Source organism: Choloepus didactylus, chromosome 21, assembly GCF_015220235.1.
Source record: "Choloepus didactylus isolate mChoDid1 chromosome 21, mChoDid1.pri, whole genome shotgun sequence".
Lineage (NCBI taxonomy): Eukaryota > Metazoa > Chordata > Mammalia > Pilosa > Megalonychidae > Choloepus > Choloepus didactylus.
In genome coordinates this window covers 12,166,101-12,178,915 of record NC_051327.1, presented here as the reverse complement: position 1 = coordinate 12,178,915, position 12,815 = coordinate 12,166,101, and the positions used below count along the sequence as shown (strand labels likewise).

Below are 12,815 nucleotides of genomic sequence, written 5' to 3'. Positions count from 1 at the left end.
GGCCCTGCTCTCCCTCCCTCCTTTCTTTTCCTCCTTTTCCCTCCTTCCCATCCCCCCGCTCCCCCTCCCTCTGTAATCTTTCCCCTCTCCTTACCGCCTCTCTCTCTTCGCCCTTCCTCCTCCCCTCTCCCTCCCTCTTTCTTTCTCTCCGTCTCCCGTCCTCTCTCCTTCCCCTGCCCTGCCTTCCTCCATTCCATCACTAAAGTAGAGCCCACTCCCCGGCTGTCCTTGGGCTCTGGTTCATTTCAGCCAGTTTGTTCCGGAGGCATCGAGAAGCCCTTTTCCACCAGGAGTAGGTGCCCAGATCTGTTATACTCATTCTTTTCTCCCAAAGTGTTTGGTGAGTGCCTGCTCTGTTCAGGCAATGTTCTACCCCTGGGCACACCACAGGAAACTAGATGGGCAGCTTCTCTGCGCTCAAGGTTGGACAGGCCAGAGAGGGGGATGACTCTGCAGGAAGGTTCTGTTGATACAAATGCAAAGTCCTGAGTCCCTGCTCTGTAAATCTGATTCAGTGACATTGGGCCAGACCCAGAAATCTGCATTTTTCTGAGGCATCCCCAGTGATGCTGAGGCAGGTGGGCCCTGGGCCAGTCTCTGAGAAACACTGTTTTGCCCATGGGGCTGTACTCAAAGCCAGCCCTTCAAGAGTGTTTGCTGATTGTCTATTCCCTGTGATAGTAAATGTCCTGGTTGCCTTTGAGCAGTGAGAAGCTAGTCTTGGAGGAGGATCTTAATTATATATGCACGCTAATGTTGGAAATTTCCAGCTTATAAGCATAGGCTTTGGGGGAAATTGTTCTAATTCATCAGAATCTCTCCATGTGCTCAGCAATTGCTCTCTAGAAAACTGAGTTACATCTAGGGCTGCCCCTGTGTCCCTCTGTGTCCCTCTGTGTCCCTGCCTTCTGCAGACTCCAATCCCTCACCCCCAGGATTGCTCTGCACATCTCCAAGCACATGTCACTAGCATTTCTACATAAATCAGGTGGGCCCTGGCTTTTAGCTCTCCCAAAATGAATCTTCCCTGCATTGTGCCTTTTCTGGCTATGCAATGAAGCACTTTTGTGTTTTTTGTTTTTTCTTTGCTCTGAATCAGAAGGAGGAGGGGATGGTATGTGTCAGAGTCACCATTTTGGTTGCCAAGAACAGAAACTTATCTAACAGTGTTTAAGTGAAGGAGGACAGGCTGCAAAGATGAGGGGACTCTCGTGTAACTCAGGGGCAGAGACTAGAGCCAGTCCTCCCAGTGAATGGAAAGGTCACCAGACGTCTACTTCCCCCATATCGTCTCAGGTCTCCACGGTGCATCTGCCTCCACGTCCTGCACACTGGCTTCTCTGCTCAATCAATCATCCATATGCCTGTGACCCATCTTAGCTACTCCCTAATGGCAGCCTGAGCCCTACAGATCCAGGAGACTCTCTACTTCTAGCTCCCAACATGGCCTCAATTCCAGGTTTGATCTGTTGGGATTGATGCTCATTCCTGGTGTGGTTAACTGAGGCTGGGGAATAGGCTCACATAGTACTCTCCATAAAATGATTGACATTTTGGAGGTCACTGCTCTTTCTGGTCAGGGGTGACACAGCTGTACCCATAGAAGGCAGGTGTCCTATCTTACATGGACATGAGTAATGTGAGATTTCTTTCCATTGAAAGAAAATTATGGGTGGGCCTCATGGTAAGAGAATAAAGGAACATCATTACTGAGCTCCCACCCTCTGAACCAGACGCATTGCATATCTTCTCTTATTTCATTCACACAATACACTGTAGAGATTTAATTGAGATCCAGAGAGTTTCATTAACTCGAATAAAATTACACACTTGTCAATGACAGAATTAGGATTCAAGCTAGTTCCATCCAACTCTGCAGACTGCTTTTTCCAGTATACCTCACTGCTGCCGACCCCATGGGATGTCTGTGGAGTCAGAAATCTGGACATTAAGGGCAAAGTCAAGTAAAAACTCAGAGGGAGCAGAGGAGGATCTGGGACTGGGATCTGCAGTTCAGCTCGAAAGGATTCCCACTAATGTCTTTCTGGTGGCCCTGGTGGAGTTTTTTGAGCTTCTTGTATGAATTGCCTCTTCTGGCCCAAGAAAACATCTCAGAGGCATTTTTGGCCTTTGACACAATGTGGACCTTGCCAGCAACTCCATGAAGGCTTTTCTGAAGAGCACAGCATAAGGGCTAAAATCCAGGGCTACGAAGTTAGGCAGGTCCCGAGCTCCAGTCTATGATCCAGGACAAGTCACTTAATCTCCATGTGCTTCAGGTGTTAAATGGGGATGGTTTTACCTGCTTTATGATGTTGTGGAGGTGGTGAAACGAGACAGTGCATGAAAAGCGTTTTACACTTGAACTTCAGACATAATAATTGTTCAGTAAGTGGTTGCAATTACAACAACGATAATAATTAGTCTCAATTGCTTAATTCAGGAAGTGTGTCTTATGTTTCTCTGTCTCCTATAGCACCCTTATGATCCCTTACACATGGTAGATGCTGTGAAATTATTTGCTGAATGAATTTATGACATAAGGGTAAACATAAAGTCTGGCAGAGAAGGTGAAAGCGATAATGCTTAGTTTATTGATCTTCCATTACAATGCACAATGGGTCGGTGTGGTGTCCCTCGCTCACAACACATGGTTCCATGCGTCACGCAAAATTGTGGTGAACAAGATACATTAACACACCCTTTTCCACCAACCTCTGCCCCATGCAGCTGTGATGAGTTGCTTCAAAGGATCTTTGTCTCTAATTTTCAGAGTGAACTTGTGCCTTAACTACCCCAGAAGGAATAATCAAAGGGATCAACATATATAAAATTATAATAACGATCTAGATTTCCAGACTTTGTGGCACTTTCTAGATACTTTTTCTCTCCGCTGCTCAGCACCCAATCTCTATGGGCTGAGGTAGTCTCTCTGCCATTTATTACTGATACCGTTTGGGTTTCCTAGGGCTGTCATATCAGATTACCATGAACTCGGTGGTTTAAAAGAACTGAAATATGTTCTGACACAGTCTGGAGGCTAGGAGTCTGAAATCCAGATGTCATCAGGGCCACACTTTCTATGAACTCTCTAGGGAAAAATCTGTTCCATGCCTCCCTCCTCGCTTCCTGTGGTTGTAAGCACTGCTTGGCTTTCCTTGGCTTGTGGATCCATCATTCCAGTCTCTGCCTCCATCTCTGCCTCCAGTCTCTGCCTCCGGGCCATTTGTCCAAATTTTCCTCTTTTTGTAAGGACACCAGTGATAACGGATTAGGGGACCACCAACCCTACTCCAGTGTGATCTCATCTTAATTAATTCTATCTGCAGTGACCCTGTTTCCAAATATGATCACATGCTGAGATACTAGGCACTAGGACTTCAACATATCTTTTTGGGGGACACAATTCAACCCATAGTAGATATCTTTGGACACATATATCTGTGGTTTCATCTCTGAATCGTCTCTCTTCTCTAAAGACCAATGCCCTGATTCACTTTCTCCTGCTATAGCATGGGTTCCAGACCCCTTCCTTTTGACCCAGCCCCTCTCCAGTATCCCTTCACCCTCCTGGCTTGCTGAAGCTCTTCTCCTCCCCGGGGGAAGGAGTGGACACATCTTATTCCTCCCCTCTGAGCTTCTTTGAGACTAGTCCATGGAACCTCATCTTGTCACCAGAAGTTTGGTGAGAACCCTGGAGCAATTGGCCTCATGTCTGCAGACATCTGTGGTGTGTGAGACCTGTCCTTGTCCAATCTATTAAAAAGCTGCTTTATCCCTTAGATACTTCCAGAGCCCCTACTTTGTCTGAAGCTAAAGGGTAGCTTTATGGGTTTGATTTCACCAGTTTATCCCCAACTGCTCAATACCTTTAAGATACTCCGTTGGCCCCTCATCAACTCTTGATCTGCCTTGGTGGAATGAAGGGCTCTGTGCCCCTTGAGAAGGAGGGATGTTCAGCCCACAGGATGAAGGGAATGGTGGGGAAGGAGCCAGACCTTCCTGGATCCAAGATCACTCCCCTCTTCTTCCTGCACTTTCAATTCCAGGCTGGGTTCTTTCCTCAGTGGAATTTGCACAGGATTTCTTCGTAAAGCCTTGCAATCAAAAAGTCCTGTAATATTTTATCATGCTAATATATTTGTCATTCATCCTTTTTGAATTTAATCAAAGGGGTGTAGGAACTGAGGACCTTCAGGGAAATTATTTGATTCGTCTGAACAGAACCCAGCATCCTGTTTTTGCTGACCTACTGACCCGCGAAAGGGCTTCTAGTGCGGACGCCTTAATGAGTTTAGCTTCTTTCTCTCTCCTGCAGGACGCCCGCCATGATCGGCTGCTCATTTGTGGTCAACAGGAAGTTCTTTGGTGAAATCGGTCTTCTGGACCCTGGGATGGATGTGTATGGAGGAGAAAATATAGAACTTGGAATCAAGGTTTGTGACGTGGCATCTTTCTCTTGGTTTGTTCGTGTTTGTGAGCGAGCTACTCAGTCACCCATGGTGTACAATTAAAGCTTCTCCTAACTGATGAATTGGCAGATTTATTTACCCCACTCCTGTTCCCAAGAGAATATCCGAGCAGGGTTGCTTCTCCTCTTTTAGAGAGGGTGAATCTTGGGCTCAGAGAGGGTAAACCATTTGTTCCGTGACTTGGTGACCACACTGGATAATTTGGTTTCCAGCCCATCCAATTTAGTTCTCTCCTTAAAGTTTTCTTAATAATAAGTTATCCCCTTAAGTTAGGCTTTCCATCATTATTTGATGGTTCATGTATGGCATGGAATCATAAGATGCCAGTGGAGGGAAGAGCCATGTCCTGCAGGAACCTGTCTTGCCTCAGAAACACGTCTTAGGGAGGGACAGGAAGGCAACTAGGGGGAAGCAAAATGGGCCTGTTCCTGGGCCCCCACCCCAGATCAGCTCCACTTCTATATATTTTATATCCTTGGCTTTGCTGAAGATTTTGTTTGAGAAAAAGGATTCCACTGTAAAAAAATAAAAAGAAGAGGAGGAAGAAGTAAAAATTAGCAACTGTTGATGTATTCCAACCTCTTCCTTTTGGAATTAAGATAAATGAATCCTAGCGAGGGGACTGGGGAGACTCACTTAGTACCCGGTAACCAGTTGAGAGCAGGCTTACCACTCCTGCCTGGTGCCTCTTGTCCCGTGCTGTTATCCGCATGTGCTGGAGGGCGGCCAGGCTACCTCAGAAACTCCCAGGTGGGGCCCAGTAACCTGTGTTCTAACAAGCCCCCCACGTGGGTGATTCTGATCCACACCCTTGTTTGAGGATCACTGTTCTAGCACCAACCTCACCACCTTCCAGAACAATACCTGCCTTTTATCAGAACAGGGCCCACGTCTTGCAAGACCGTCCTCAGGTGGTCCTCCAGGACCACCAGCCCAGTGAGTCCTTCTTTGTCACTTTGTCCGTCCACTCAGCCTAGGTCCCCTTGAGCCCCAGAATCTTCTTCCTCGGCCTCTTACCTCTTCCTGTGCAGGTGTCTGGACGAGGTGACTGTGAGGTCCCTGATGGCAGGCTCCCTTTGAAATGAAGGGATCTGTAAGGGGCTTTGTTTTACAAACGATGTCCCTTCTCCTTCAAATCTTATGCTCTTTTATACTGCCCAGGGCCCAAATTACTTGCATAACAAATGTATTATTAAGACGTTCATCCCCACAGTTTGGAAAAAATCAGCTTTATGTCATATTTACACATACACACATGCACACACATTCATGTATACATATTAACCTGTAAGAATTGACACAAAATCTTATGCTTTAGTTAAATGGGAAAATTTTACTATGAGAATATTGTCTTTTCTCAATGGCTTTCCCCCATCAGAAATAGGTCTATTTGTGATCTTTTGAAGTGTCTGCTGAAATGTTTTTGTTACTTTTTAATCCCGTTCTCAGTAAGGAAAGATGTGTCACAAGAATAGAGAGAAGAAAAAGTCTTTCTATAGTTCAGGAAAAAAAATATATATCAGGGTTGACTCTAAGGCTGTTCCTTGGATGAAAGGCGGCTTGCCTGTGACCAAAACGATCGATACACTGAAGGAAAACAAAAGCTTTCCAGGATGGGGAAAATAAATGAGATTAGAAATTGGAGGGTCTCATCTTGTTCTGAGTAACATTAATCAGACATTATTAATGAGACATGTTATAGTAGCATATCTAAATGTTAAGAGAGAAAAAAATTCTGCAAGGAAAGAACAGATAACTTTTAAATGATCTAAAATCGGATGGCTTCAGATTTCTCCAATGTATCAGTCAATTTGGGAAGAAAAGGGACTACCTTGTTCTGAACCCTTTTATAAAAGGGGATCCAGGAGACTGCAGAATCCTTTGTGCAGCCATTCTTATGAGAAGACCATAGAAAGACCCTCTCTGATGCACAAACTATCAGAAAAATTTTAAGCTTTAATCCTTAAGAACTGAATAAAAAGCAGAATTCCTGAAGGTGCATGTTGTTGTTAAAAATATTTCTGAGACCAACACCCTGCTTGGAGGTGAGTAAATAAGGTTTGGGAAGGCCCAGGTGGGATTGCCATCTTGACTGGTCCAACCCAATCCCTAGGACGTTGGCCTTGGTGCACCTTCTGCAGGCCTTCCAGGGTCCCCTCATCTCCACAGTGGTCCCAAGTACAGGATGCAGACTCTTAAGTCCTCTTTGCCCTGGCCATGTCACTGTAAACGATGGGCAAGGGACGGTTTTGACAAAGCAATGTTTTTCAAAAGCAGAGGTCAACCTGGGTGCCATGATTGCTGGTTGCATAATTCATGAGGCCACTGAGCCACATCATTTCCCTGAGGATGTAGGGGTGATACTTCTAAGACCCTGGTGGGCCCAAGGCTGGCATCCCTGGCATTTTGCCCAGCCCAGTCCATTCGCACTCAAGGCACTGAAGACCTGCAGGGCCACCCAGGGGTTCAAGCCCTTACAGTCGCTGAGACTATTAGGCTCTTCTTAGTAGTAGATTTGAAGACTTGTCTCCTTCAAAGAGGTCATTTAGAAATCATGGGCTATCTGGGGTGGTCACAGTCCCAGGCCCTCTAACGTACATGGCATCTCCCACTCACGTTGGTCTCTTGACCCTGTCTCTTATTCTTTTTTTGCTCCACACCTTGTTTGGAACCTGTTCCAACATGCCCAGTTTTGACATGCCCTGTGGACTGGTACCCTGATGTCTATCCCAGCTACTCCTCTATCCATGGAGGATATGGGACTCATCATCCAGCATCCAAATTAATGAGGATAAACACCCCCTTCCCAGTCTGAGATTCTTGACTTCAAGAATGCTGAAGTGCAGAAGCATCTTTGACCTTCACGTTCCGTTAGGAACACTTGGGCTCAAGTTTGCTGTGTCCACTGAGCTTAGTAACTGGAACAATGGCCACTCCTGGAGGTGACCAGACCACCAGACCATCAGTTCTGTTTCATTGCACTAGTCTTTGGTTCTCCCTCCTTTGTTAGCAGTGGTCATGGTTGGACCTGAGGCATCGTCTGAAGTAGGTCACCTTTGGCTATGGAAGTGTCTTCATAGCCCAGAGTTAGAGTATATTTGTGTTAAAATTCAGAACAAAGTTCCTAGTCTAGTCTTTGATCTAGGGGCCTATGTGTAGGAGGCCAGCAGTTTATTGGAATGTTTTTGAACTTAATGGAGACTTATCAAGTACCTTCTCTACTCCAGCAGGCCCTTAGCCCTAGGCATCCTAGAGTAAATCAGCATGGTCTCTATCTCCATGAAATTGATGGTCAGGGAGAAAATCCTTCATTAAACAAATAACTACCAATGTGAAGGGTGTGAAAGGACAAGAAGGACAGGATGCTATGGGAGAATATAGTAAGGGGATGTAACCTATTGTAAGGAGCTGGGAAGAGCCTTTCTCAGGAAATGATGTTGAAACCAAGGGTTTAAAAATGAGTTGACTTTTCATAGGCAAAGAAGGAGGTATGGGAGTAAGAATATTCCAGACAGAGATAAAAGCATGTGTGATGGTTTGGAATTTTGAGAGGGAAATGTGTTCTAGGAACTGGGGGAGTTCAGGATGGCTGAAACAGAAAGTGAGAGAAGAATGTGGCTGCTACAGCTGCGGCCATGGGCAGGAACAGTTTCTAGAGGACTTTGCAAGCCAGAATTTGATCTTTTTCTTAAGGACCATGGTGAACATTTTTGTACATATGTATAAACTTATCCCATGTATCCATCATTCAGCTCCTTTGAAGGGAGGAATGAGGTGATCAGATTCCTTTTTTTCCTTCCTAGTAAAAAGATGATTATGATTGGATGGATTATCAAGCTGAGTACATGCAGAAGGCAGAGCCGGTGAGTTGTGGACCATGGTTGTGGCAGGAGGAGAGAAGTGGAAGAATTCAAAAAGCAGGAGAGACCTGGAGATTGGGTGTATGGAGGGGATTAGGGAAGGTAGAGGTCAAGGCTGACTCCCGGGTCACCAGCTGCAGCAGTTGGGAGATGCTATTGCTGTTCTCTGAGATATGGAATACCGTTGGAGGAGAAAGTTTGGGGAAAAGGTGGAAAGATGATGTTTTCTGTTTTAGATATGTTGAGTCTCAAGTTTCCAACCCACTCAAGCCTAGATGTCCAGTAGGCATTTGGATATGTGGACATTAAGTTAAGGACTAAGCCTGAGATAGACTTGGACATCTTTGGCATAGAGATCATGTTTGAAGTCATGAGAGGGAAAGAAATTGCCTAGAGAGAAGAGGGCATAGGAAAGCAGTATTTAAGGAATAGGGAGAGCAGTTGGCAAAGGATACTGAGAAGGAGTGACTCAAAGTCAGAGAGAAACTAAGAGAGAATGGGTTTGTTGCAACAGAGGAGAGCGCACATCAATACCCAAAGTTGATCTTAGAAGCAAAAGGCATAGAGAAGAACGGGTGTGCCATTCAGGAGGTTTATTGACAGGGCATGGCGGTTGATTGAATGTGAGGAATGAATGAGAGGGGAGTGTTCTGGATACTCCCGGGTTTCTGAGCAACGGGGTGGATTCACCTAGATAGAGAGTGTTGGTGGACAATGTCTGTAGGTGGGGGTGTGAGAAGTTCCGTTTTATAAATGTTGAGTTAGAGAAGGAGCAGTCCTCCGTGACTGCAGTAGGATGTCAGGGGAATGTCGGAGTAGGATGGGATCCTAGCCAAGAGTAAGACTTGGTAGATGGGCTCCAGGACAAGAGGAGGTTGTTCACCACTCCACTTTGGGGGCTGCCAGACATGGAGCTTGGGGTTTGGGCTGACTTACAGGGCTGGGACAGGGTGATTCCTTTTATGGGTTGGAGTCAGGGGATAACAGCTGGTAGCTGTCATGTGTGCTACACCTAAAGAATTGAGGAATTGGGGAAAGTATTTTTTTTATCAAGGATTCTTCATTTTTTTTCTGTAATGCTTTGAGGGAAGGAGCTTAGTTTTCAAAATATTTACAGCTTTCACATCTCTGCTCCATGTGCCACCTGCCTGCAAGTCCATGGGTTTCCCAACTCCTCATCCAGTACCACAGTGGTCCCGTTTGCCTCTCTGGCATCTGCCAAGAAGTGATAATGTCCCCACAAGAGCCCCAGCTGCTGAACCACCTACCTTTAATGCTTCATCTGCAGCCCATTTTGCTAGCCCAGCTTTCACTGCTACATAACATACTCAACCTCAGTCCAGAAACTTGGCACAGAGTAAAGTTATAGGACATGGACAAAGCAGGAGAAAGTTAATTTAAACAGAGTTTCTGGCATTTAGCTAGCAGGGCCATTTTGCTGTCTTTATGAAATGGTTTTGCCATTCTTTTAAAGAAGAGAAACAGACTAATATGTGTAGAAAGTTAAAAAAGCACACACATGCATGGGTATATGCATACACGTGTGCACACACACACACACACAAACACACATCAGACACATCCTTCCCCCAGAGACATTCCAAAGGACAGCAAGAGATGTGACGGCAGCTATACAATAAAATAGCTTCCTTGGTGTCTTTAATTCTGTAATGTTGGATCCTCTAAGAGGTTGGAATTCTGCCCTAAGTGGATGAGAGATTTAGATTATTTTTTTCTCTTACTGTTTTTTTCCTCTTCAAAACAGATCAGAAAATGAAGAATTCAGTCAGGACATTTTATGTTAATTTCTTTTGTTTTAATCCAGCATTTTATTATGGAAAATTTCAAACATACACAAAAGTAGAACACTATAACGAATCCACGCATACTAACCATTCAGCTTCAACAAATATCAACATTTTACTCTGCTTTTTTTTGTTTTTGGCTTTTTAAAAGCAAATCCCAGGCATCATATCATTCCATCTATAAATACATTAGTGTGTATTTCTAGCATATAAAGGCTTTTTAAAAACATAAGCTCAACATAACATTATGCCTATCAAAACCGAATAACTTGTTCATGTTTTCTCAAAAATGTATATTTTTTACAGTTGGTTTGTTCAAACAAGAATCCAAACAAGGTCCACGTATTGCATTTGGTTGATGTGCCCCTTAAATCTCCTTTAATCTACAACATTTCCCCTTAATATCATGTCATTCAATTGTTGAAGAAATTAGGTTATTTGTCCTGTAAAATTGTGCATAATCTGGATTGGGTTAATTGATTCCTCTTGATGTCTTTAACACCTTGATGAGAGTCAGTTTTCCCCCTTCTCTTCCTCTCTCCCTCCATCCCTCCTTCCCTCCCCTCCCCTCCCCTCCCATACCCCTTTCCCCCTCTCCTTCCCTTCCCTCCCCTTCCTCCCCTTCCCTTCCCTTTCCTTTTGTTTGGGTTTGCTAATGCTGCCGGAATGCAAGACACCAGAGATGGATTAGCTTTTATAAAAGGGGGTTTATTTGGTTACACAGTCACAGTCTTAAGGCCATAAAGTATCCAAGGTAACACATCAGCAATCGGGTACCTTCACTGGAGGATGGCCAATGGCGTCTGGAAAATCTGTTAGCTGGGAAAGCATGTGGCTGGCATCTGCTCCAAAGTTCTGGGTTCAAAATGGCTTTCTCTCAGGACATTCCTCTCTAGGCTGCTATTCCTCAGAAATGTCACTCTCAGTTGCTCTTGCGGTATTTTTCCTCTCTTAGCTTCTCCGGAGCAAAAGTCTGCTTTCAACAGCCGTCTTCATACTGTCTCTCACCTGCAGCTCCTCTCTCAGGTTCTGTGCATTCTTCAAAGTGTCCCTCTTGGCTGTAGCAAGCTTGCTCCTTCTGTCTGAGCTCATATAGTGCTCCAGTAAACTAATCAAGGCCCATGCTGAATGGATGGCGCCATATCTCCATGGAAATTATCCGATCAGAATTTCACCTACAGTTGGGTGGGTCACATCTCCGTGGAAACAATCAAGGAATTACAACCTAATCAACACTAATGCGGCTGCCCACACAAGATTGCATCAGAGATAATGGCGTTTTGGGGGACATAATACATTCAAACTGGCACAACTTCCCTCTCTTCCTCTCCCCTCCCCTCCCCTTCCTCCCTGCTTCTTTCTTTTTGACAAGAATATTTTAGGTTTGCTCTGAATTTCCTATCACATCACATCAGGAGATAAATAATGTCTTACTATCTGACTTTTAGTTAAGATTCAACAGTGGGTTCAGGTGTTGTCAGCCTGACTCATCCATTATAAAATTTCCCATCAACCTTTCACCTAATGGTTTTAGCAGCCACTGATGATCATTGCCTAGATCCATCATTTCATTAGGGCCTACAAAATGGTGATTTTTAAATTCTGTGTCCATTCTGCATTTACAAGCCGTAATTCTTCTATTAAAAAAGAACTTTCCCTCATCAATTGTTTGAATACTCTGAAATGTGGTTCAAGCAAGAAAGGCAGGATAAATGCTTGATTCTTTCCATTTATATAAACATTATTAGACTAAGGAGTTGGTGCCATAGCAACCTCCAAAGATGATCAAGGAGGTGTTTTTTTTTTTAGTAACATTATAGACTCAAACGTTTTTAAAAATATATTCTATATATTTGAAAATCCATTATTCATTTTCCCCCATTCTATATGTGTTTTAATTGATGTATCATTTAAAACAATAAAATGCATACATATTCAGTTGATAAGTTTTTAAAGTTATTTACACCCCTATAGAACATTTCCATCATCACAGAAAATTCTGTTTTGTCCCTTCTCAGTCAGTTCTTCCCAAGCCGCTTTCCTGCAGGCAACCATTTCTGATTTCTATCACTATAGATTAATTTTATCTGTTCAAGAACTTCACATAAATGAAATCATACATTATATACTCTATTGTTATCTGACTTCTTTCAATCAAAGTAATGCTTTTGAGATGCCTCCATGTTCTTGTGTCTATCAGTTGCTCATTCTTTATTACTGAGAAGCATTCCATTGCATGAAAAACAACAATTCACTTTTTCATTTTCTTGCTCATAGGTAGCCAGGTTGTTTTCAATTTGGCATTTTTATGAGCATCATGTAAAAATTATTTTCAGACATACATTTTGGTTTCTCTTGGGTAAATGCCTAGGAAATGAATTTCTGGGGCATAGGGAAGATGTATGTTGAAAATTTAAAAATTTTCAAGAAGCAGTCCAATTCTCCAAAGAGTTTGGACCATTTTACACCCACCAGCAATATATGAGAATTCCAGGGACTCCACATCTCCGTCAATATTTGGTATGGTCAATAATTTTTTAAACAATTCTAGTAGATATGAAATGGTACTTAGTATTTTATTTATTTACTTTTATAGTGTTAGCATACATACAACACAGAGTTGCCTACGGTAGCCACTTTCATGTGTACAAGTCAGTGACATCAATCACATTCACAAT

General features: G+C 43.7%; 1 protein-coding gene across 2 annotated transcripts in view; it reads left to right on the top strand.

Annotated features, from left to right (window-relative positions):
• Positions 1-12,815, top strand: part of GALNT17 (polypeptide N-acetylgalactosaminyltransferase 17) — a 442,768-nt gene that overhangs the window by 329,520 nt on the left and 100,433 nt on the right. For both annotated transcript variants that reach the window (XM_037814335.1, XM_037814336.1), the window contains exon 6: positions 4,319-4,436. In XM_037814335.1, the coding sequence (XP_037670263.1) occupies positions 4,319-4,436 (118 nt within the window). The remainder of the gene's footprint in view (positions 1-4,318; positions 4,437-12,815) is intronic.